Genomic DNA, 25,170 nt, shown 5'->3' with positions numbered 1-25,170 from the left:
AACACACATACTAAACTCTGAGACACATACATACATACTAACACGCACACACACACAAACACATAGACAGAAACACATGCACAGATAGAGATACATACCATAGAAAAACAAAATAGAATTGACAGGATAAGAGGAGACACATGGGACAGAGTCACTGAAGAGGTCTCAGAATATGTGATGAAAAACCCCTTTGACATACAAATACACTAAAAATAATAAGTAAAAACCTACAGTGAAGATCAAATAAATAGTGTGTGTGTTTAAGTGGCAAAAGATGATTATCCCCATGTATAAAAATATCTTGTATTCTAATTAGAGAATGCTTTGCAATTTTGCCTTATGGATAAAATTTGGTGGATACAAACAATGTAGAGGGCTGCTGGAGAGAACAAGTTTCTACACTTCCAGCTCTTGGTTGACTTAATCCATCATCTGATTTAAAAACATCACCTGGCTTTTGGGTAGCATTATTAGAGTTCACTCAGCAGCAAACATTTGGAGAGGTCTGCAGTCTGAAAATAACTCCCTTTCTCTCTACCACCAGTCATAAACACCATGAAAATTGTCATGCAATCAGCCTTCCTCTGACAAAGACACTTAAAAATAAAACAAAATTACATAGACAGAGACAAGAGAAAGCTATTTACATTACCTTTACAGGTTTCTACCATTGGAGACCATTTATTGTTCTTTTCACATGTTGACTTTAGTTGCTCTCCCTTTGGACAAGTATAGGTCACTTCAGATTTATAGGTGGTGGTTTTGTAGAACTTCACTGCACCAACAACTTCCTTTGGAAGTCCACAGTTAATATTTGCTTTAACTGGAATTGATAATAGAAATTGGTATCAAGAGTACTTGTATGTTAGGAAGAGGGTGAGAACAGAGAGAAGATATACTCCCTACAACAAGTGAGATACAGACAGATCATCAATGATTTTGGATTTAATTAATCCTCATCAGTGACTCTTACTCAGTTGCTGAGGACTAAACTTAACTTGCCTTGTCAGTTTATGTAAATTCTTTTAGATATAGGGACAAAAAGAATAGATACTAGTCTAAGTAAGCTAAATTGGTTGCTGAAAAATTGTAACAAAATCTATTTGATAAGCTGGGATATTATTAGTAGAGCAAAACCTTATAGAATAGCTGGAAAGAGATGAAACCTGTGCATTGAGGAAGTATACCAAATTTTCACTTCAAAATTTAATCTAATAAACATGAGGCAGGAAAAAGCACTGAGATGGCTTCACATAAGGAAAAATACATTGAAACAATTTAAATAAACACATAACACTATACATAATTATTATAATAATTGAGAAACAAAGAACCAAAGAAATAAATCAAACATGATAGAACTCAGCATTAATAATATACTCTTTGCAATGAGTGGAACAATAAATTTTTAGAATCAATAATAAATCTACATAAAAATTTATTCCAGCCTTGGCCTATATTTAGCATCATGTTTCACTTCACCAGCTCAAGATTCTTAGGACTATTAATAGTAGCACCCCTACCTCCCACTGAACACTATTTATTCCTTCCATTTTTCTCCAAAACGGTCATGGGTGAAGGACTCTGACAAAACTGCACCGACCATGATGCTGGACTGCATACCCAACAGTGTGCTGTCACTGCAGTTGACCGCACTATAAAGCTTTTGAACAAACTCAAGCATCCCCTCGAACAGAACAGGCTTTGGTTCTTCTCAGGTGAGAAAACTTTTTGCCAGGATTAGATGGTGAACACGCTGAACAGCTGTTTGTTTGCTGCGTCCTCAAAACAAGTACTGAGAGGGATAAAACTCAAACATCCAGTCAACATCATGGTGTTTTGAGTGATTACTAGTAATGGTGATGTTGTGCCGCCATTAATCCTCCCACACAGCCTCAGACTCAACACAGAAGCCTACATCAAATGCCTAGAGAAGGTAGTGCTCCCCTGGTTCAAGAGGGTGGGTGCTGAAAGACCCTATGTCTGGCAACAGGACTCTGCACCATGTTACACAAACAGGGGAACCCAGTCATGGCTGTCAGACAATTTCTGCGACCACATCACCCCTAACATCTGGCCACCTAACTCCCAAGAGTGCAACCCCCTTGATTATTATGTGTGGGGCGCATTTGAGTGAGAGACCAACAAAACTCCTTGTAACTCCAAAGACGAACTGAAGGCAAGGATTATGGCAGCATTGACCAACTTAAACAAGGAGACTGTCCAGAAGACTTGCAGGAGATTCTGAAGTTGTCTGGGGGCTGTGGTTGAAGCCAATGGCAATTTTATTGACTAAATTTACACTTTAGTATTTCAAGATATTTTTATGTAATTTTGATAAATATATCTGTTAAAATGAGATGTCAGTGCTATTTTCATTTTTGCGTAATTTAGATGACAGTTTATTCACTCACCCTGTATATTGCACATATGCATGAACCTATATTTAAATAAACATAAACACATGTACACACAAAAAATAAAATGAAAACATTCTACTGACTTGGGTTAACAATGTAAGTATCCCAGCTCCATTTGCTGGGTTGAAGGTCATGAGTCAAGTGAGTTGCATTACTTCGATCACAGATCTGAGCTCTTTCATTGTACTCATAAGAGTTACATCCTGGAGTTTGATGACAGGCTTGATGACACTCCTTTAAGCTCACATTTTTCAGCGTTCCAAATGTATCCTGCCCTGGTATGGAAGTTCTTTTTATTATAAAAAGTTCATCTTCAGCTAGATAAAAAAGAAACAAAAGAAAATGAGAAAGACATTTTATATTCATGCAAACATATCAAATATATAGCATCATCATCATCATCATCATCATCATATAGTGTCCATCTTCCATACATGGGAGGACAGTTTACAGGAACTGGCCAGGTAGAAAAACTGCCCTAGGCTATTGTGTCTGTTTTGGCATGGATTTTACAGCTGGATGACCTTCCTAACACCAACCACTCTGCACTGTGCATAATTTATTTTAAATGGACAATTTATTGTAAACAAATAATTGATCTACAAAATAACAACTTAGAATTCATTGGCATGAAATTGCCCTAACAGTTTTTATAGTTCTTAATATTGCTTATTTCTGGAATGTTTATGTCTCTTCTATAGATAAACCTGTCAGTGTTTGGACAAAAATGGTTGTCTATATAATATGAAGTACAAATGGAATCAGGTATCAGAGAATGCTGAAAATTAATTCGCATAAGAAAATACAAAGAATAATTACGTCTTATTCGTTGATAGTAATCTCTTTTATTGGTTGGTTTTAATTTGTTGGAAGAAGCTGCACTTTTCATTGATATGTAACATTTTCCACTTCCTCTGCTTATTTCAAATGAGAAACAAGTTTCGTCAGATAAACATTCATTTGCACAGTCTTCTGCTGTTACGTTTTTGTTCCACAATATTTTCCCAGATACATGTAGAATTGCACCACTTACTTTCACAAAATACATCTGAGTATCTAGAATTAAAGGAAAATTTAGACAAATATAAATAAGAACCATAATGATAATTTCCCACAAAAAAATCTGAGGTCAGAATTGGTAATTTAGATTGCCCAGTATACTTGATTGGTATTTTATTTTCTTGGTCCAGGAAAGGCAAAGCTTACATCAGCAGGATATGAGGTCAGAAATTAAAGAGCTAGAACAAATACCACAAAATTCTTTGATATTCTAATAAATCTGTCAATCCGTCACTTTAATAACAAGAACAATTATAATTATTGTTGAACTTAACAATATCAAATATTTCTAACTTAAACACAAGCTACAAATTTTGCAGTGAGGATACACAAAAACAGTTGAAATTCTGTACTTGAATAATACTTATTTTATCAACTCCAGAAGTAAGAAAGGTGAAATACATCCAGGTGGGATTTGAACCCAGAATGTAAAAGGATGTAACTAAATACAACTAGTGATGGCAAAACCCATCACTTTAGTGAATTTGTAATGCTTTGCCCTAGAAAACTAAAAGAGCATTTGTATCATCATCAAGTAAATAAATATAAAATAAGTAATAAAGGTGGATATGCAAATCTCAATGTTAGCAAGCTAAGAAATTTTAATTCCTGAAAATTATGATTTTAGTGAGATGAAAAAAGAAAAGTGATTATCTTTATGAAGTTGGCTCTTTGAATTTCATGACCACAAGTCATTAACTTAATAATTTTACTAGCCATTGAGGCTTCCTGTCTCCCTCCCACTAGCCACAAACACCATGGAAATTGTCATGGAGTTAGTTGTTCTTTTGATAAAGACATTTTACATAAAACAACAAAATTTCCAATTCAGAGACAAGAGAGAACCTGTTTACATTACCTCTACAATCAGATGCAACTGCAGTCCATTTATTATCCTCTTTACATACTGATTCCAATGTTTCTCCTCCTGGACAAGTATAGATCACTTCAGCTTTATAGGTGGTGGCAGTGTAGGACTTCTTTGCACCAGTAATGTCTTTTGGTGGACCACAGTTAATTTTTCTGTGAGCTGAAATAGTAAAAGAAACTGAAGTCAACACACACACACACACACACACACACACACACACAGATAGATGAATGGATGGATGGACAGACATGCAGATGGATAGATAGACAGATAGGTAGATAGTGTTACTTGTGTGTATAGTTTGATGTACCACTGCTATTAGTAAGTTCAGATCTCTCAGTAGATTATCATCATCTACTCTATTTCCAATATAATCGGTTGTTTACTACTATACTTTGGCGAGCTTATGGCAATGAGTTATACACAATGCTTCGAGTGGCATGGGTGCTTCAAAAGCAGAAGAATGTCCCTGGAAGACCAGCCATGAGCATCCCCTGGAAATGTGATATTGTGCATCGAGAATTTATACCCCAAGGCCAGACTATCAATTGAGAGTCCAGCTGTGATGTTTTGAAGCATTTGAGGGAGGCAAGTTGGTGAAAGTGGCTGGATCTGTGAAGCACCAAAGAATTGGATTCTTCACTGAGATCTCCTCACTCATGAGTTCCTCACCAAAACCAACATGATATTGCTTTTGCACCCACCCTATTCCACCTGTGGACTTCCATCTCTTCCCCAGGAGGAAAATGCAACTCAATAATTGCTGCTTTAACACTGTTGAAGAGATCCAGAGTGAATTGCAGAAGGTCCTTGGCTCATTTGCAGAAGATGACTTCCAGGCTGGATTCCAAAAATGGCTGAAACACTGGGATCAGTGTATTGCTGCACAAGGTGACTATTTTAAAGGAGATGTTAAAACTTAGGTAAATAAATTATTTTTTATTAAACATAGCTAGTCCAGGAATCTTTTGATACCACCTATACACACACACGTGTTATGGAAGATGGTAGGGATTATAATTTTTGTATGACTTAATAGATTTGTTGCTGTTTAGTTACCTATTTAGGAGTTGGTTGTAATTTACTTATTGAATTTAATTACATAAGGTAAATGTGTTTGAAAGTTGTGGTTTCCTTGGTTTGTTTGTTCCCAAACAACACTTATTTTAGTGCTGTTGACACCGCTGGATTGAATGGTACTGCTCAGGTATCGAAACCATAATCATATTCATGGGGCAGCTGATGATGGAGGTATTTTGGATTGTTGGTATGGCTGTTTTTGTATATGTGCAACAGTATTATTGGATTGTTGGTATGGCTGTGGAATAGTATTATAGCACATCCTTTTGTTATATATATACACACATATATATAGATACATATATATTAGAGGAATCTAAACAGTGATCTAAAATCCTCATATTCTACATATATATATATAAATATTGAATGATGAAATGAGTGCTCAACACCACATTGGCGGATATATAATTTCTTTATTTGTAAATTAAGGCTACCATTGGATTCATGTTAAGAAAAGTAGGAAAATATCCTAGTGTCTCAAATTACAGAATGACATATATATAAGTATATAAGAATATTTTCACATTTATATAAAGGCAAACGCACTCCTACATAAGTACGTATAGCTGTAATACAAACAAACACACATACATACACTAATAGTCTATCTGAGTATATATATATAAATATGAAATGATGCATTTCTTAATGACTATACAATTCAAACTTGAGTACACACTATTATATATAAATAAATAAATTTGATTCAATAGGATTTTATGGCTACTGACACTTTGGTCAAGAGTTTACATTGACTATGTAAAGGACTAAAAATTTAAATAGATGACAGTTTTATTTATATTTATTTGTATTACATATTTCTTACTATTTGTTTTTATTTTATCATTGTGATTATAATACATCTTTATTTCAATTTGCTAATACTTTTTATGTATTATTTTTAATATCTTTATTTTTAATTATTTTATCTTTATTCTTATTTTTATACTTTTATATTTTTTGTTTATTTGTATGATATTCTTAACATATACCTACACTCTATATGTAAGATAGATATTTCCTTTCTTCCTTAGTGTATTAATTTAATCCCTTTCATAAGCATGTAACCTTCATCTTTTAAACAAACAAAAAACAAAAATCTCTGAAGAGATTCTACCCTATATTTTTCAAAATGATAATTCTCATCATTGGATTTAATCCAGTTCTTGAAATTTTGCATTTATCTGTGGGCTGGAATCGAAATGTACATAGTCTTTTTTTAAAATTTATTTGTATTCAGTTTTTACCTCAGAACTATGTTAAATCAATTTACATCTTTACCAACTCTCCATTTTCCCAACTTTTACACACACACACACACACACACATATTTAGATAAAGATAGTTTTGGTCAACTATTACAGTCTGATGAGACATAAAGCTAAGTGCTTTATGGATGTGACACCCTGGATAACCCTATAAATCAGTCATAACTATCTTTACCTAAATACTCTAGCTCAAGAGCAAAGAGTGTGCTTCTCTTTTGGATTTATGATTTACTGACAATATATCATCATCATCATCATCATTGTTTAACGTCCGCTTTCCATGCTAGCATGGGTTGGACGATTTGACTGAGGACTGGTGAAACCGGATGGCAACACCAGGCTCCAATCTAATTTGGCAGAGTTTCTACAGCTGGATGCCCTTCCTAACGCCAACCACTCAGAGAGTGTAGTGGGTGCTTTTACGTGTCACCCGCATGAAAACGGCCACGCTCAAAATGGTGTCTTTTATGTGCCACCCGCACAAGCCAGTCCAGGGGCACTGGCAACGATCTCACTCGAAAATCCTATGGGAGCCAGTCAGGCGGTACTGGCAACGGCCACGCTCAAAATGGTGCATCTCATGTGCCACCCGCACAAGAGCCAGTCCAGGGGCACTGGCAACGATCTTACTTGGCTTACGATATATATGTATATATATATACATATAGAGAGAGAGAGAGAGAGAGACAGATATATATATATATATATAGAGAGAGAGAGAGAGAGAGAGAGAGAGAGAGAGAGAGAAAGAGAGAGAGGGGGAGAGAGAAGGGGAGAGAGAAGGGAGAGATACATAGATAGATAAATAGATAAAAAGCTAGATAGATAGACAGACAGACAGACAGACAAACAGATAGATAGATAGGTAAATACACACACACACACAAGTATGTATGTAAATACACACAGGTATGCACACAATAAATAACAAGGGAAGAATTCACTGACCTGGGTTAAGAACATGTACCTCCAAACTTTCACTGTCATGGTGAATTAAATTACTCAACTCAGTCACATTACTCAGTTCACAGACCTTAGCTTTGATATTGAATGAATATGATGAACAGTCTGAATATAGATAACAAGCTTCTTGACAACCATCTACGGTTAAATTCTCAAGATGTGCAAATGTATGTTTGCTTGGTATGCTAGTATTTTTAAGCACAAGAGGCTCTCCATTGGCTGGATAAAAAAAAGAAAACAAGAAATACATTTTACACATGTCCACCCACTCAAACACACACATACACCATACATATCAAATATTGTAATCTATCTGGTACAAAATTTTGTAAATGTTTAATTTATTGTAAACAAATAATTGATCCATGAAATGACATCTTCATTAAAATTCATGAGTTGTATAACTTCTTCAAAACTTAATGGAAACCTTGTCTCACTACTTAGGCTCAAGACAATGCATTTGTATGTCTCTTCTGTAATGGTGTGCTTTTGTAGAGTCATTACATAATTAAAAAGGTGGTCAACTTGTGTTATTACAGCCATTTAGCTTTAAACAAAAGCACACCATTGGAATAGGGATGTATAAATGGATTATCTACAACCTAAACATTGAAGTGAAGTTCCATGTACATCTCATGATGTAGCAGAATTCACATTAATTCTGAGAGGGGTGTTTTATGCTAACAAACTATTTTGTGGATGAATTTGGTTTTTAGTTGTACATAGGCCATTTATAAAACAATGCATGGTTAATTTTCTGCTATTTTAATCAAAATTTCAAATGCTGATATTTTTGCATAGTTCTTTTATTTTACAAATAGCTATAAAGTGAAATTCTGTTTTGTCTGGGGAAAGTCATTCTCTTTTAGTGTCTTATAATTTAATACTCTCACTGGTAAAATTTCCACTCATTTACTTAATTATTTTTTTTTAACTAAAATTTTTGTTGTGTCTCGCAACCCTTTCAATAGCTGTTGACCCTGTCTGTTAGCCAAGCTGTCTTTTTGTTTGTTTGTGCACATGTGTGTGGGTCAGTGTGTGTATGCATACACATGTATGTATGTGCGTATGTATATATAATGTATGTGTGTGTGTGTGTATGTTTGTACATATGTATACTGCATATTCATGTGTTTTTGTGTGTGAGTGTTTGCATGTGTGTGTGTGTCTGTCCATATTACCTATGTACCTATCCATCTGTATGTCTATCTGCTTACTTTCATATCCATTTGCCTACATACATGTGCATATACATACATACACACATACATGCACACATCTACATAACGGCCCACTAACTATTGTACCAGTATATAAATATAAACTGTGTGTATGATTACCTACTACATATATTTCCTATTTAGTATTGGGATGATTCATTTATGAAGAGGTACTCCTGTATTTGCCTGAGGGTTGGGTCCTTTGGATGCTTGGATAAAATGCAGATGTGAAGTTGATCCAGTTGCCTCCATGTTGATAGAGTATGGAGGACTGTTTTTTGTCATGTTGTCTCAAATGTTCATTTAGTCTTTCCACAATGGTCCCAGATGTCTCACCTGTGTATGTCATGTTCATGTCTTTACAAGCACCTTCTATGCATCTTATGCTGTAGACTACATTTCTAGTTCTACAGTTAATGTCAGGGCTAATCCTACATACCATGCAGTTATCATTGGTGTATATGGCATTCTCAAAGGAGTACATCTTACATTGTTGTGATCTGATAGTGTTCCCTGGCTTTTCAACAATCTTAATGTTGAGTTTAGTCTCCTTCAGAGCTTTCCTAAATCTATGGGTTAGTTCTCCACGGGCTGTGGCTTCTACAAACATCACTCCTTGATATTTGTCAGTTTTATACCATGTGTTCACCCTGTTTGCTTTGTCACAAGTTCTTTGTATCCTATTCCGGTCTCTGCTTCTATATCTAGGGCAGGTACCACTGGTTTCATTACATATAATGCTATCTAATGTCTTTCTAGCACCCCTGTATACTCGAACCCTATCTTTCTGATCATATCCAGAGAAGTGCATGCGATGCATGAAGTTCTGTAAATGTTTCTTCGTTTCATAGGGTCTGCATAATGGGGACACGTTGTTCATTAGCCTGACTAAGTCTGCTATCAATATGTTAATTTTCATGCTTTGTGAAAAAGCTGAGTTCTTGTGAACAACATATTTAGAAGCTATGGGTTTCGTGTAATAGGAGTGGAAGAGCTGCACTCTGTTGTTCACTGTCTCTAACTAAAGTTCAGTATGTAGGACGGGGAGTCTATTGTTAGGGTGCCTAGTGGGGTAATCTATAGTTACCTTGATACTTTGGTGGATGGAGTTGGCTACTTGCTGGATGCTCTCCATTATGTTCCTCTCACTTTCTACATTACCATTACTTGAGTTGGTCTTAACTTGGATATTAATGTTGTTTACATACCTACTGTAAAGTAGAAGAATTATGGACTGTTCTGCTAAGGATTGCTTAAGTTTTCTGTCCCACCAGGTCATAAAGAGGCTGGCCATATCTCCAGCTACACTGACACCAATGCCTGCACCTTGAACCTGCATGTATAGTGTTTTGTTAAACTTTACTATGTGGTTCTTATGCTAGCCCCTATTGCATGTGCAATCATTCCTTTCACCTGATTGTTGTTCTCAGGGTCAGAAAAATAAGAGAAAATATAATCTTGAAATACAAAGAATAATTACGGTCTACTCGCTGATAGTAGTCTATGGCTTTGATTGTTTTTATTTTCTGGGAGTGTGTTGCACTTTCCTTTGATAAGTAACATTTTTCATTGTCTTTATTTATTTCAAATGATAAACAAGTTTTGTCAGTCAAACATTTTTCTGCACAGGCTTCTGCTGTTACATTTTCCTCGTCAACTAATACTTTCCCAGCTATATCCAGAAATGCACCTCTTACTTGCACAAAATAGATCTTAGTAACTGGAATTAGAGTAAAATTGAGACAAATGAAAAGTAACAACAACACCAGCAATAATCATACATATAATAAAATGTAATGTGTGTCTAATTAGTCACACTAGCAAAAGAAAAGTAAAATAACAAATGGAGTAGGAGTAGGTGACAATCAGAGGGACTAGAGCTGGTGAACAACATTTAAATCTATTGCTCCAAAAATGCTGGTACTTTAATCAAAACAAAACTGTAAATTTTTATCATAAATTGTATTTAGTCAATCAATTTCACACGCACACACACACACACACACACAAATATATATATGAAATAAAACATTAAACACTTTTGTTTTCAAAATATTATTCACATAGCATAGGTATGTTATGTGAATGATCATTCGAGTGTGGTTGATGCCAGTGCCACCTGACTGGCTCCAGTGTCGGTGGCACATAAAAAGCACCATTCAAGCATGGCCGATGCCAGTGCTACCTGACTGGCCTCTGTGTCGGTGCATGCATGCATCTGTTTTTTCATATATATATATATATATATATATATATATATATATATATGTATATATATAATATGCATCCACTAAACCTAGTCACAAGTAACATAAGCTAAGATTCAGGTTCAGCAGAAGTGTTGTGCCAATACCACCTTATCATTTGGGATGAATGCACCATGTCACATAGAGATGCAATGGAAGTTCTTGGTAAGACCTTACAGGGCATCAGAGGCAACAATAAATTTATGGGAGGAGTTACATTAGCTTTATCAGGAGACTTCAAACAGACATTGCCAGTCATTCTGAGATGAACAAGATCTGATAAAATAAAAGCATGCATTAAGTCTTCACACCTACGGAATAAAGTAATGAAATTCTCCTTCAATACTAACGTGTGAGCTTCGTTGAGACCGATGTGCAAAACAGTTTTCAATCTGGTTCCTCCGATTGCGAAATTGAAAAGTACTATTCAATGGGAATGGTGATATATATATATATATATATATATATATATATATATATATATATATATATATATATATATATATATATATGCATATATATGTATGTATGTATATATTATATATATATATATATATATATATATATATATATTATATAAATGTTCTATAATGTACACAGCCTTGGTTTTTTATCTCATTACGAAAAGTAAATCCTTATATAATGTATATATATATATAATTTGTATGATGTGGAGAATATACTGCCAGCGTTGAATACAACCTGAACATTAGCTTCAACTAAGCCTTGTGATGCAGCTTAGTGGATGCAATCTTTGTGGGAACTTGCTGGAGACAAGTTTCTACATTTCCAGCTCTTGGTAGGCAGACTTAATCCATCATCTTATTGAATAGCATTACCTGGCTCTTTGGTAAAATTTATGATGTCCGCTCTTGCAAACATTTAGGAAGATCTGTGGAACTTCCTCCCTCCTTGCAACCAGCCACAAACACCGTGGAACTTTTCATGTATTAGACCAGTTTCCACTGACAATAATATATTTAAAACAAAAATAAGACAAAATTATGTAGACCGAGGTAGGAAAAAGGAATGAATTTACATTACCATTACAAGCAGACACTACGTAAGTCCATCTACTGCCCCTTTCACATGTTGATTTTAGCTGTTCTCCCTTTGGACAAGTATAGGTCACATTAGATTTATAGATGGTGGTTTTGTAGGTCATTAATGCACCAACAACTTCCTTTGGAGGTCCACAGTTAATGTGTGCATAAACTGAAATTGAAAACAGAAATTGATGCCAAAGGTGAAGTATATTGTGTGTATACTCTGCTTGATATGTAGGAAAGGTTTTGGCTGGAATTTCATATGGGGTACCCAGTGTAAGCTATGGACACATAAAAGATGCAGTGAAATTACAGGAAGGTTAATAGAAAAAGTAGTCTTTGTATGTGACAGATGTGCAGGAACAATAAACACTAAGGACACATACGAATTGAATTTTCTCAAATGCCCTGGAAGTTCCCTAGAGGCTGTACATAGTTTCTTTTACACGGGTGACCTAATTAACAGCAGAGGAAGATGTTCTGAATGTATATAGTTGCTAGATTAAGAATAAGATGGAGAAAGTTCAGAGAGCTATTACCTCTGTTAGCAACAAAAGTTCCCTTTCTCTGGATGAAAGGCAGATTGTATGTTGCTTGTGTATGAACAAGTATACTACATAGAAGTGGGATGTGAGTTGTGAATGCAGAGATCTGTGTTGATTCTTATCATGTTGAAGTTGTTGAAATGTTTGTTACAGGCATGGTTTACTTGGTGGTATTCTTGCTGGATGTTTGTCATGAATCTGTCTCTTTTGTGTTGTGTGGTGGTGTTCTTCAGTTCATGCAGTAGGACCTTCTTTCGTTTCTGGTACTGGTTGATTTCTGCGTATATTTTCTTTTTGATGTTTTGTAACATCGTGTGTTTTAGTCTTCTAGCTTGATGTTCTGTGAATCCTAGCCACTGGATAACTAAATTAACAGATTTTATGTATAGCTTGGTGGAGATGCATGTTTTAATGAAGTTGAGCTATCAGGTAGCTATTTTGATTGTTAGACAGCAGAACACAGTGTTTTTCAGCATCTTGCTAGCTTGGCCAAAGCTTATCTTATTTCGTTTTTGCCTGTGGTTTGCAAGATTCTTTATGTAAATTCGTGTGTTGAAGCATATTTTATTGTGTCTGGGGAAAGTCATTCTCTTTTAGTGCCCTATTAATTTAACACATTCGCCAATTTCCACTCATTTACTTACTTATTTTCACTAAAATTTCCGTTGCGACTTACAAACTTTTCAATAGTTATTGACTTTATCCATTATCAGAATTGTGTTCTTTTTTTTTTGTGCATATGTGTGTACGTCAGTGTGCATGCACATACAGATATGTATGTAGTAAAAATAAATAAGTAAATGAGTGGAAATTGGTGAGTTAAACTAATAAGGTACTAAAATAAAATGACTCTCCCCAGAATCTTGCAGACCACATACAAAAATGAAATTTCTTTACTTGTTCTAGTTGTTATTTAAGGTATTTTCTGTTTTAATTGGAAGGTGGGGGTTATTAGTCAGGCATGTCACAGTGTTGATAGTATAGAAACTTGTTTATCTTGTGCTTTGATGTTCACAAAAGGATTTTGGTAGGTGTAAAGTTGTTTGTTGTATCTCTCTCTCTCTCTCTCTCTCTTGGTGTTCATTGTTACATAAGCAATTTGATTTGAAGAGATTTTAACCCTTGTGTTTCATGGAAGTAAAGTGTGTGGGCTATGTATTTATAAATATTTCTTCAATTCTGTTTCAAAGATGGGGTTTTATGATATATAATTTAGGCATCTGGATATATGCAGAAGTGAGGTATTAAAAAAGGTTTGTTTCCAGGTATAAAAATGGGGAAAGAATATAAAATTTGATTTAAAGAAAAAAAATCCTAACAAAATTACAAAGACAGAGGTAACAAAAGAGAAGTTTTTTACATTACCTTTACAAACAGGTGCTACTGGACTCCATTTGTTGTCCTTGTTACATATTGACTTTAGTTTTTCTCCCTTTGGGCAAGAGTAGGTCACTTCAGATTTATAGGTGGTGGTTTTGTAAGACTTTGATGCTCCAATAACATCATTTGGAGGCCCACAGTTAACTTTTGTGTAAGCTGAAGTTAAAAAAACAAATTGATATCAATGGGATGCATTATGTTAGAAAGAGGGTTAAAATGATGAGAAAATGACAATGTTACAATAAAAAGTATTAAGTGAAACAAACTGAAGTAATTTGCACACAGATAAATAAATAGATGAATGAATGAATGAATGAATGAATGAATGAATGTATGTATGTATGTATGTATGTGTGTGTGTGTGTGTGTATGTATGTCAAGTCACTCTTGAGAGCTACTGGTAACATGTAACCCAGTACAACCTGTTGCATGGTTGGGTCGTTAGCGACCAAACTGGCAACCCCATCAAGCTTGCTTGGTGAGGTGGGTGTGGTCATCCAACAATATGTGTACATGAGTATGTATAAATGGGGAGGTGGAAATATCTGAGTTGGTGTCTAGGTGTGTGGTTGGCTCCAACTACTCCTCTTCTTTTCCATCATATGCATAAGAATTACATCCTGGATATTGATGGTAAGCTTTATTACACTTCTTTAAGTCCAACAAGATGGAAATATTCTACTGATCTGGGTCACTTGTTCTCTATTGTGAGCAAAATCTTTGTGAAAGTACTGCTCACTATTGTAGAAGAAAACCTTTCAGAAACCCATTGCAGTTTCTGAGCAAGCAAGAGACAACTCCAATAGGAATTCAGAAAGTAAAAACAAAGGACTTCACATTACCTTTGTTGACCTCACCAAAGCATTTGACACTGTGCAGAAGAGGTCTAGAGCAAATCCTGAAGTGTTTTGGATGTTCCCTCAAATTCCTCAACATGATCATCTAGCTATATGACAACTGACAGGGCCAGACCATGCACAGCAACAGTCTTTCCAAGCCCTTTTCTGCTGGCAATGATGTGAAGCAAGGCTATGTCCACATCCCAACCCTTTTCTCTATCTTCTTGACTATGATGCTGATGATGAAGATGGCATCCACACTACATCCTGCACCATACCGATGACAGACATTTCAACTTGAGGCACCTATAAAATCACACCAGAACAACAGAAAAAGCTATTTATGAATTACTTTTTGCAGATGCTGTTGTTTTTGTTGCCCAGGCAAAGATATTAACTCTTGCTTTACAAAAGCAGCTTAGTATTTTAGCTTAGAAGTCAGTTTAATGAAAATAACAGTCTTCTATCAACGTGCGCCATGGCAAGAATAATACCTGCTTCACATCACCATCAGTGAGACTGAACTAAAGGCAGTTAACCAGTTCACCTACTTAAAGTGCATGAGTTCATCAAATAACAAAATCAACAAGGTGGTTGGCAACAGACTGGTCAAGGCAGAAAGTGCATTTGGCAGACAGCACAAAAGAGTCTGGAACAAAAACCCTCTGAATAAAGGTACTAAGATCAGTGTGTACAAAGCTGTCACTGATCACTCTTTTGCATGAGACAGGGTCATCGGTCATCTGTCGGCACTGCCTATGTCTCCTTGAGGGATTCAATTGATACTGATTTGCATCATCCTCATTCTTTCATTTTTCCTATTTTCTCCCTTCCTCAAAAAATTTGCCACATACAGATACTTACACACACAGAAACTTGAAATGACAAAGAACATTCTCTTTCTAATTCAATTCTAGAGTTTTCCAACTAACTCACATATACATAAATGATATTTTCTGTAAAAATACTATTCCTGATGATTCTCTGAAATGAGGTGAAAGCACTAAATAACAATTATCCAAAATTCTGACTTCCTCCTTTTTCTAGTTGAACCTAAGAAGCATCAGTTGTGGTGTGCAAGAGAGATGATTGCGCTGGTATGGTCATGAGGTGAGAATGGATGAGGATAGCTGTGTGAAAAAGTGTCACACCTAGCGGTTGAGGGAACCTGTGGAAAAGGTAGACCCAGGAAGACCTGGGATGAGGTGGTGAAGCACGACCTTCGAACATTAGGCCTCACTGAGGCAATGACTAGTGACTGAGACCTTTGGAAATATGCTGTGTGTGAGAAAACCCAGCAAGACAAGTGAGACCATAACCCGTGGCCTTTATCAGTTGTGTAGCCAGCTCACTTATGCGTACCTTTCCTTCTTTGGATACAAAACTCTGCTTGCGAAGACCTGTTGAGGCAAGTGAAATCAAAATCAAACCAAATTCGACGACTGGCACCTGTGCCAGTGGAGCGCTAACACCTCCATCTGAGCAGGACCACTGCCAGAGCAGCTGTCTGGCTTCTGTGCCGGTGGTACGTAAAAAGCATCATTTGAGCGTGATTGTTACCAGCATCACCTTACTGGTACGTGAACAAAACATTCGAGCGAGGTTGTTGCCAGTGCCACTGGACTGTCTCCTGTGCAGGTGACACGTAAAAAACACCATTTGAGCGTGGCCGTTGTCAGTACTGCCAGACTGGCCCTCGTGCCGGTGGCACGTAAAAGCACCCACTACACTCTTGGAGTGGTTGGTGTTAGGAAGGGCATCCAGCTGTAGAAACTCTGCCAGATCAGATTGGAGACTGGTGCAGCCATCTGGTTCGCCAGTCCTCAGTCAAATCATCCAACTCATGCTAGCATAGAAAGCAGACGTTAAACGATGATGATGATGATGATGATGATACATACATATATGGATGTACACACACACACACACAAACACACACACACACACACGATTATGTATGTATTTTCATTTTTCACTAAGGCATAGTGATAATAATAATCTGGTGTTAGAACTCAATATAAATATGCTTCAGAAAAGAAAGTTTTTGTGAAGTACAGAGTCAAATAAGAGATTGCACACTACATTCATATATGTATATAAATAGACACACAGACATGCAGACAATAAATAAGATGGAAATATTCTACTGACCTGGGTTAATGATGTAAATATCGGCACTTACATTATTGGGTTTAAGTTCACCAGTCAACTGAGAAACATCACTCAGGCTACAGATGTGTTTTTTCTCATCATATGCATAAGAATTGCATCCTGGATATTGATGACAAGCTTTATTACACTTCTTTAAGTCTATATTACGAAGCACTTCTAGAATATCTCGCCCAGGTATACTAACTTTTTTAAGCATAATATGCTCTTCATTGGCTGGAAGGTAAAAAAAGGAAACAAGAAGTACATTTTATACACACACAAAAACATGCACACATTAAACATTACAAAGTACACGGTGCATAATTTTTTTAAAATAGATAATTTATAATAAGCAAATAATTCATCAACAAAATGATACCCTAATCATAATTCATGTGAGTTGTAGAACTTCTTCAAACTTATTGGAAACCTTGTCTCAATATTTAGGCTGCAGTTAATTCATTTGTTCATCTCTTCTTTAATGGTATAATTTTTTTAGGGTCAGTGCCCCCTTAAACAAGTGTCAAGTGTTGTTATAGCCACTTAATATTAAACAAAAGCAAACCATCAGAAGAGTGATATACAATTGGATTATCTACATCCTAAACATTGAGATGACGTTTTGACTATCTCTCATGATGTATTAAAATTCACATGAATTCTGGGAAGGTATCTTATTGTAAAAAATGTTTAATCAGATTGTGTTTTTATAATAAATTATCCCTTTATAAAACAATGCACCAGATGGCTTTATCATATTTTATTTAGAATTTCGTTTACATGCTACTTCTATATAATTAAATATTTTCCAAAAATCTGTGAAAGAAGAACAATTCCTTTTATTTGCCTTCAGGGTGATGGCTGTGGGTATGACCCAAAGATGGACACAAAGTGTGGTGATTGACGTAGAATATAATGGTAAGAAGAAATGTAGTAAGTACTCACAGTATACAGTATAAGGAAAAGAAAAACGTATACATAGTATACATCACTAGAAAGAATGGGGTGATAGTCATGACTCTCTTGATGTAGGAGGACATCTGGGGTCAATCAAGGAAGCCCACCATTCAAGATCTCCCTGAGCACTTAGGGCGAGTGCCACTCCAATTCCTGTTCTCTGACTCACAAAACTATACTTATAGTGGTGCCATCTATTCTTGCCATTTTTGCCACTTCCACCCACCAATAGATAAATTCACACAAGGACAGCACCTCCTTCTCCACCATCAGCTACCTTTTCAAGTGAAATTTCAAAAAAGATGATGAGGTCTCTACCAGGAATCACAAATTTCAGAAAAAAATTGGGAAGAGAATTCCAATAATAAAACCCAAAAAATATTTACGTTTAATTCGTTGGTAGTAATCTCTGTTTTCGTTTGGCTTTAATTTCTTGGAAGAAGCTGCATTTTCCTTTAATAAGTAACATTTTCCACTTTCTTTAGTTAGTTCAAATGATAAACAAGTTTTGTCTGATAAACATTTTTCTATACAGGTTTCTGCTGTTACATTTTCGCTGTCCACCAATGTTTTGTTGGGTACATCCAGAAATGCATCTTTTATTTTCATAAATTGGTTCTTAGTATCTAGATTCAAAATAAAATTTAGACTAATGAAATATAAGAACAACAACAATAATAGTAATTTCTAATACAGATATGAGCCCATATCTTTGAGGTAGGATATTTTCAATTAAATTGGCCCCAAGACTGGCATTGTATTTTAATTGGCCCTGAAGGGGTAGAGTTAATATCAGCAGGATTTAAACTTAGAATTGAAAGAGCTCAAACACATACCACAACACATTTTATCTGGTGCTCTAATGATTCTGTCAATGCATCACCTTTAAGAACAAGTACAATTATAACTATTGTTGAAGTTACAGATATTAATGATAGTGGTTTCTATCTTAAGCACAAAGCCATACATTCTTCAGTGAGGATTCTTCAGTACTTGAATACAGCTTGTTTTATCAACCTCAGAAGTATGAAAGGTAAAGTACATCCCATTGGGATTTAAGCTCAGGATGTAAAAGAATGGAATTTAAGCTCAGAATGTAAATGTGCCTAGTAATGGCAAGTTTTTATAAACCATCACTTTAACATTTTACAATGTTTTGCTTGGGAAAACTGAAGTAATTTCCCTTTCATCATCATCATCATTCAGTGAATAAATATAAATATGTAGTAATGTGGACACTCAAAACTTAATGTTAGCAAGCTAAGAAATCATATTTCATCAAAATTACACATTTAACAGGGGAAAAAAAAAACTAAAAAAAAAAAAAACTAATTATCTTTACGAGGTTATCATTTCTGAATTTCATGACCAGAATAAGTCTTTAAAATACTGATTTCACAACCCACTGAGGGTGAAGTTTTAATTAATCATAATATCTTATTACAGTATGTAGTCACACATTTATCACAAAAACAAAACAAAATTATCCAGACAGAGGCAACAAAAGAGAAGTTATTTACGTTACCTTCACAAATAGGAGCTACTGAAGTCCATTTGTTGTCCTTCCCACATACTGACTTTAGTGTTTCGTCTCCAGGACAAATATAGATCACTTCAGATTTATATTTGGTGGTACTGTAGAACTTTGATGCACCAACAACCTCTTTTGGAGTTCCACAGTTAACTTTTGCTAAAACTAGAATTGATTATAAGTATATATTAGGAGCTGAGTGAGAAAGAGCAGAAATTGATAATGATACAACAGAAGATCTTGGCAGAAACCAAGGCTGTGATTTAAAGACTGAGCCAAGTCCTCAATAAAGGCCTGTGATATGCAGGAGACTGTCTGGGAGAGCAACGCCTGTCATCACTACAGATGGAGGAAGCAGGTTAAGGAGGGGGTTGACACCTTTGAGAGAGTACGTATTCTGCATGAAAAATTTAAGCGTGCTACTCGAAAGTGCACTGCTAGTGTAGTGAATGAAGAAAGCTTGATTTGCAATGTTTGCAGTCATGTATGTTTATCAAGAGTAGGGCTCATTAGCCACCAACAGAGCTGCAAATGCAAAATATTAGTCCTAGAGCGCACAATATTCTTAAAGGTCAGCAATGGTCTTCCTTGGTCATGAGTAGATGGCTATCATGTATATATATATAAGTATATTATTTAAAAGAGTTCCAACTCTGTTTTTTATGTTTTATTTATATTCTTATAAAATTAATGTGGGATATAGAATATGGAATATATAATATAACTAGTACAATGAAATGAAGTATCAAATGTCTTATATAAGGACTAGTATACTTTCCTGCCTCATGGCAGTCATCAGGAAAGTATACTAGTCCTTATATATTTAATACTCAATATTTCATATATTCAATAAGACATTCAATACTTCATTTCATTTTACTATTTATATTATATATTCTATATTCTATATCCCACATTAATTTTATAAGAATATAAATAAAACATAAAAAACAGACAGAGTTGGAACTCTTTTAAATAATATATTCCTCTATACACTATCATACAAACCTCTCTTTTATTTTTTTATTTATATATATATATATATATATATATATATTGACACACACATGTACATAAATGCAAAGACACACAAACACACACATGTAATTGCATGCGCAATAAATAAAATGTAAACTCCCTACTGACCTGGGTTAATGATGTAAGTATCCCAACCCTTTTTGTTTGGCTTCAGGTCATGGATCAAGTAAGTTGCATTGTTTCCATGACAGGACTTTCTCTTTTCATTATACTTATAAGAGTTACATCCTGGAGTCTGACGACAAGCTCCATTACACTCCTTCAAGCTCAGATTTGTCAGTGGTTCAAAAACATCCTGCACATCTAAGATAATATTTTTAAATGTAAAAATATCCTCATCAACTAGAAAGAAAGAAAGGAAACAAGAAATACATTTTATACTCAAACATACATTAAATATTATATAGCATCTATGTAGTACAATTTATTATAAACAAAAAAATTGATCCACAAAATGACAGCTTAGTCAGAATTCATGTGAGTGTAGAAAATCTTGAGACTCATTTGAAACCTTGTTTCAAAATATAAGTAGCATATAATCCTTTTGTACATTCCTCTTGTAATGGCCTAAGTGCTGTTAAACTGATGACCAACTGATGTGTCAAGTGTTGTTATAGCCATTTAATTTTAAAGAAAAGCACATCAGCAGAAGACAGATTGACACATAATTTGCAATCTAAACAATGAGGTGGCTTCCAACTATGTCTTATGATATAATAGAATTCTACACACTCCAAAAAATATCCCTGCTCGGAGAAGCCCACATCTTGTGTAAAACATTATCACTTCAATAGTACAACCTGAATAAACAATTTACAAACACAAGATTCACTCTACACAGTAAATATCCAATAAAATAAACAACCACTACAACATGTACTCTATAGGTCGGATACCCAACAGAAGAACACAACTCGCATTACACACACAACACACAATGCAAACACTAATACAACAAAAGACTAAAGTCAAACCACATGACAAAACAAATGGATGCAATACAATACTTGGAAGAGTTTGTACTCCCCCAACAGCAGAAAGAAAACAAGACCACACAAGGCTGCACACACATCAGCAACACAGAGGTGTAGCAAATAATGCAGTGGAAATTTGCCTGAAACTATCAAATGTTGAATAATGATGATGATGATGATGATGATGATGGTGGTGGTGGTCATCGTCGTCGTGGTGGTGATGATGATAGTTTCTACAATAGCCACAAGGCCTGAAGGGGTTGTTCATATTACTTGAAATAGGCAATTATCTTTGTATAAACCTGAGCCATGAATTTGTCTGAAATTCTTGATTGCACACAGAATACATATTGTAGTGAGGTTGGCAATTTTGGCCTATTACAGTTGTCTCATAGATATACAAAGAAATGGCTCTCATTTATTTTTGACAAGAAAGATTCATCATGATAGAAATGGCATGCAGGCATTCATGAGTATTCAAACATTGAGGTCACTAAATCTAGTGTTTTCCCTGAGCACAGCATATCAAGAAGAAAGGGTCTTGGTAGGAAAGACAAAATCCTTGTGATCAATTCCAGTGAATTTGCTGGCTGTTTTCTACTTAATACTATGGAACTGTTCCTATTTTCTCGAATTCTAGTAGCATGGAAAAAAGAACTCTCTTTATGTGGGTATAATGGTTGGTTACAGGAAAGGCATAAAGCCATAATAACCATACCAAAGTATAGGAGATACATGACTAAATAAATTAGCATTACTTTATTCTGTTATTTTACATGTCAGATTATAAAGGAATGCAACAAATGGTGAAATACTGTGCAAAAGACATGCTACCTTGCTTATGTCTTCTGTCTTATTATACTCCAAGTTCAAACTCCATCATCTGGTGCAGATACAATATAATACCAGTCAAGAATTGTGGTAAGTAGTATGAATTAACACTCCCCTTAGAACTGCTGTGTTTGTGTTGAAAATTCCAATAATAAAGCACAAAGAATAATTACGTTTTACTTGTTGATAGTAGTCTCTGCTATCGTCTACTTCTATTTCCTTAGAGGTAGCTGCACTTTTCTTTGCTAAGTAACATTCCTCAGTTTTTCTCATTATTTCAAATGATACACAAGTTTCGTCAGACACACATCTTTCTGCACAGGCTTCTGCTGTTACTTTTGCTTTTTTCCACAATGTTTTCCCAGATATATTTAGAGCTGCACTTTTTATTTTCACAAAATGGGTCTCAGCAACTGGAATTAAAGTAAAATTTACATCAATGAAAACAACAGCAACAATAAAAAAAATAATTTCTAACATAGACAGAAAGACAAAAATTTGAGGTCAGAATCGATTCCCTTGTTCGAAAATATAAGGACACAGATCACGTCATATAGCCAGGTGGAGACAATGTCTCCTGGGGCTAAATTACAGCAACATTTGTCCTAAATCAGGACTGCCATGTTATGTTGGCAAACAATCTTTACTCTAAACTATGTGGAAGCCTTCTGGAAAGAACATGCTCTAGTGCTTCCTGTTCTTCAGTGGAAAACTTAATGTATCAACTAAATTTGATATCATTACCTTGCCTTTGAATAGATTTAATGACATCCACTCTGTTGCAAGCATTTGCAAAAATATTTGGTCTGAGGTTATGTAAATGCTTCTCTCCTTCCAACCAGCCACAAAGACCATGAAAACTGACATGAGTATAGCCAGTCTTTCACTGATAAAGAAACTCAACACAAAAATAAAACAAAATTATCTAGACAGAGGAAAAAGTGAGAACCTTCTTACATTACCTTTACAAGAAGTCATTACTGGAAGCCATCTATTGCCTTCTTTACATATTGCTTTTAGCTTATGTCCTCCTGGACAAGAATAGCTCACTTCAGAATGAAAGGTAGTGGTGTTGTAAGATTTTGATGCATCAGAAATGTCTTTTGGCTGTCCACAGTCAGTTTCTGTGTAAACTGGAAGTGATAAGAGAAATTGATATCAATTTTGAGAATATGTTAGGAAGAGAGGGAGAATGAGGAGATAATGATAAATTTAGAAGAAAAGATAACGACTGAACAAACTGAAAACATTTCCACACCTGCATGCTAGTGCACACACACTATCTTGTGTGTATAGTTAGATGAATGACTGCTCCTCTTGAATTTAGAGTGTCACATAGATTATCAACATCCCGTCTACTTACTCTTTTACTTGTTTCAGTCATTTGACTGTGGCCATGCTGGAGCACTGCCTTTAGTCAAGCAAATCAACCCCAGGACTTATTCTAGGTGAGGGTTGGTAATGAGTATAGCGTTGAATTCAGGGTGCAAGTAGGGGTTCACCAAGGATCAGTCGTCAACCCCTCTTGTTCATTATAGTCCTCCAGGCAATAACAGAGGAACTTGAGATGGGCTGCTCTGAGAGCTCCTCTTTGCTGATGACCTTGTTCTTATAGCTGAATCACTACTGGTAGCTTGGTAGATAAAGCAATTAAGGATAGGAAAGCATGGAAAGCTCCCAGACCATCAGAAATCACTGCCGAGATGCTTAGAATATCTGGCAGAGTTTGATATTATCTAGCTACCTGTACACTTAATCAAGTTGTCCAACAGGGAGTCATACCCAATGATTGGTGCAGCAGTATTACAGTCATGTCCTACTGCAAAGGTAAAGGTGATGCCTTAGAAAGAACTACAGGGGTATCAAATTCCTAGACCAGGTCATGAAAGTTTCAGAGAGGGGAAATAGCTTAACTAGGAAGAGAGTTAGTCTAGATGAGATGCATATGCAGTAAAGGTGGAGGTGAGAATGCACATGTAGAAAAAGTGTAGATAGGAATTCCATATGGTGTACCCAGTGCAAGCTATGGACACATAAGAAATGCAGTGGTATCACAAGAAAGTTATCAAAGAAAGTAGTCTTTGTATGCAGCAGATGTGCAAGTACAATAAAGACTAAGAATGTAGAGGAAATAGACCTTCTCCAATGTCCAATGTCCAATGGGTGTCTTTAGAAGTAGTAGATAGCTTCTTCTACCTAGGTGACCAAGTTAGTTGTGGATGGGTCGTTCTGAAAACATAACTGCTAGAATAAGAATAGGCTGTGCAAAGTTTAGGGAGCTACTAAATTTGTAGGAATGAAAGAATTTCTCCATCAGAGTAGAAGGTAGATTGTACAATGCTTGTGTATGAACTGCTATGCTACATGGCAGTGAGACATTATCCATGACAGCAGAGGACATGCAAAGGCTTGAAAGAAATGAAGCCAGCATGCTCTGCTAGATGTGCATGTACAACAGAGTGTAAATGTTTTAAGAGAAAAATTGGGTATGAGTGGCATCAAATGTAGTGTGCTAAAGAGAAGACTGTGTTACTATGGTCATGTGGTGCAATGGGGACAACTGCATAAAAAAGTACTGATTTCAAGTTATAAAGGAAACCTGTGAAAGAGGCAGATTCAGGAAGATGTGGGATGAAGTGGTGAGGACTGATCTTCAGATGTTGAGCCTCACAGAGATGACAAACAACTAAGACCTCAAGCAATTTGCTGTGCATGAGAAGACATATCAAGCTAGATAAAATTATGCCA

At 35.6% G+C, this 25,170-nt stretch overlaps 1 protein-coding gene across 1 annotated transcript in view; it reads right to left on the bottom strand.

Moving 5' to 3' along the window:
- LOC128248841 (uncharacterized) overlaps positions 1 to 25,170 on the bottom strand; it is a 353,886-nt gene that overhangs the window by 188,954 nt on the left and 139,762 nt on the right. The window contains exons 74-87 of the mRNA XM_089358260.1: positions 23,385 to 23,555; positions 22,596 to 22,835; positions 20,726 to 20,920; positions 19,574 to 19,744; positions 18,435 to 18,674; positions 17,092 to 17,325; positions 14,087 to 14,257; positions 12,175 to 12,345; positions 10,365 to 10,604; positions 7,650 to 7,883; positions 4,339 to 4,509; positions 3,240 to 3,476; positions 2,504 to 2,737; positions 653 to 823 (exon numbers count right to left, since the gene is read on the bottom strand). Coding sequence (XP_089214386.1) covers positions 653 to 823; positions 2,504 to 2,737; positions 3,240 to 3,476; positions 4,339 to 4,509; positions 7,650 to 7,883; positions 10,365 to 10,604; positions 12,175 to 12,345; positions 14,087 to 14,257; positions 17,092 to 17,325; positions 18,435 to 18,674; positions 19,574 to 19,744; positions 20,726 to 20,920; positions 22,596 to 22,835; positions 23,385 to 23,555 — 2,880 coding nt within the window. The remainder of the gene's footprint in view (positions 1 to 652; positions 824 to 2,503; positions 2,738 to 3,239; positions 3,477 to 4,338; positions 4,510 to 7,649; positions 7,884 to 10,364; positions 10,605 to 12,174; positions 12,346 to 14,086; positions 14,258 to 17,091; positions 17,326 to 18,434; positions 18,675 to 19,573; positions 19,745 to 20,725; positions 20,921 to 22,595; positions 22,836 to 23,384; positions 23,556 to 25,170) is intronic.

This window comes from Octopus bimaculoides, chromosome 10 (genome assembly GCF_046866305.1).
Source record: "Octopus bimaculoides isolate indiv1 chromosome 10, ASM4686630v1, whole genome shotgun sequence".
In the NCBI taxonomy this organism is placed as follows: domain Eukaryota; kingdom Metazoa; phylum Mollusca; class Cephalopoda; order Octopoda; family Octopodidae; genus Octopus; species Octopus bimaculoides.
Note: the sequence above shows the minus strand (reverse complement) of the source record. Positions and strands in the feature narration are given on the sequence as shown.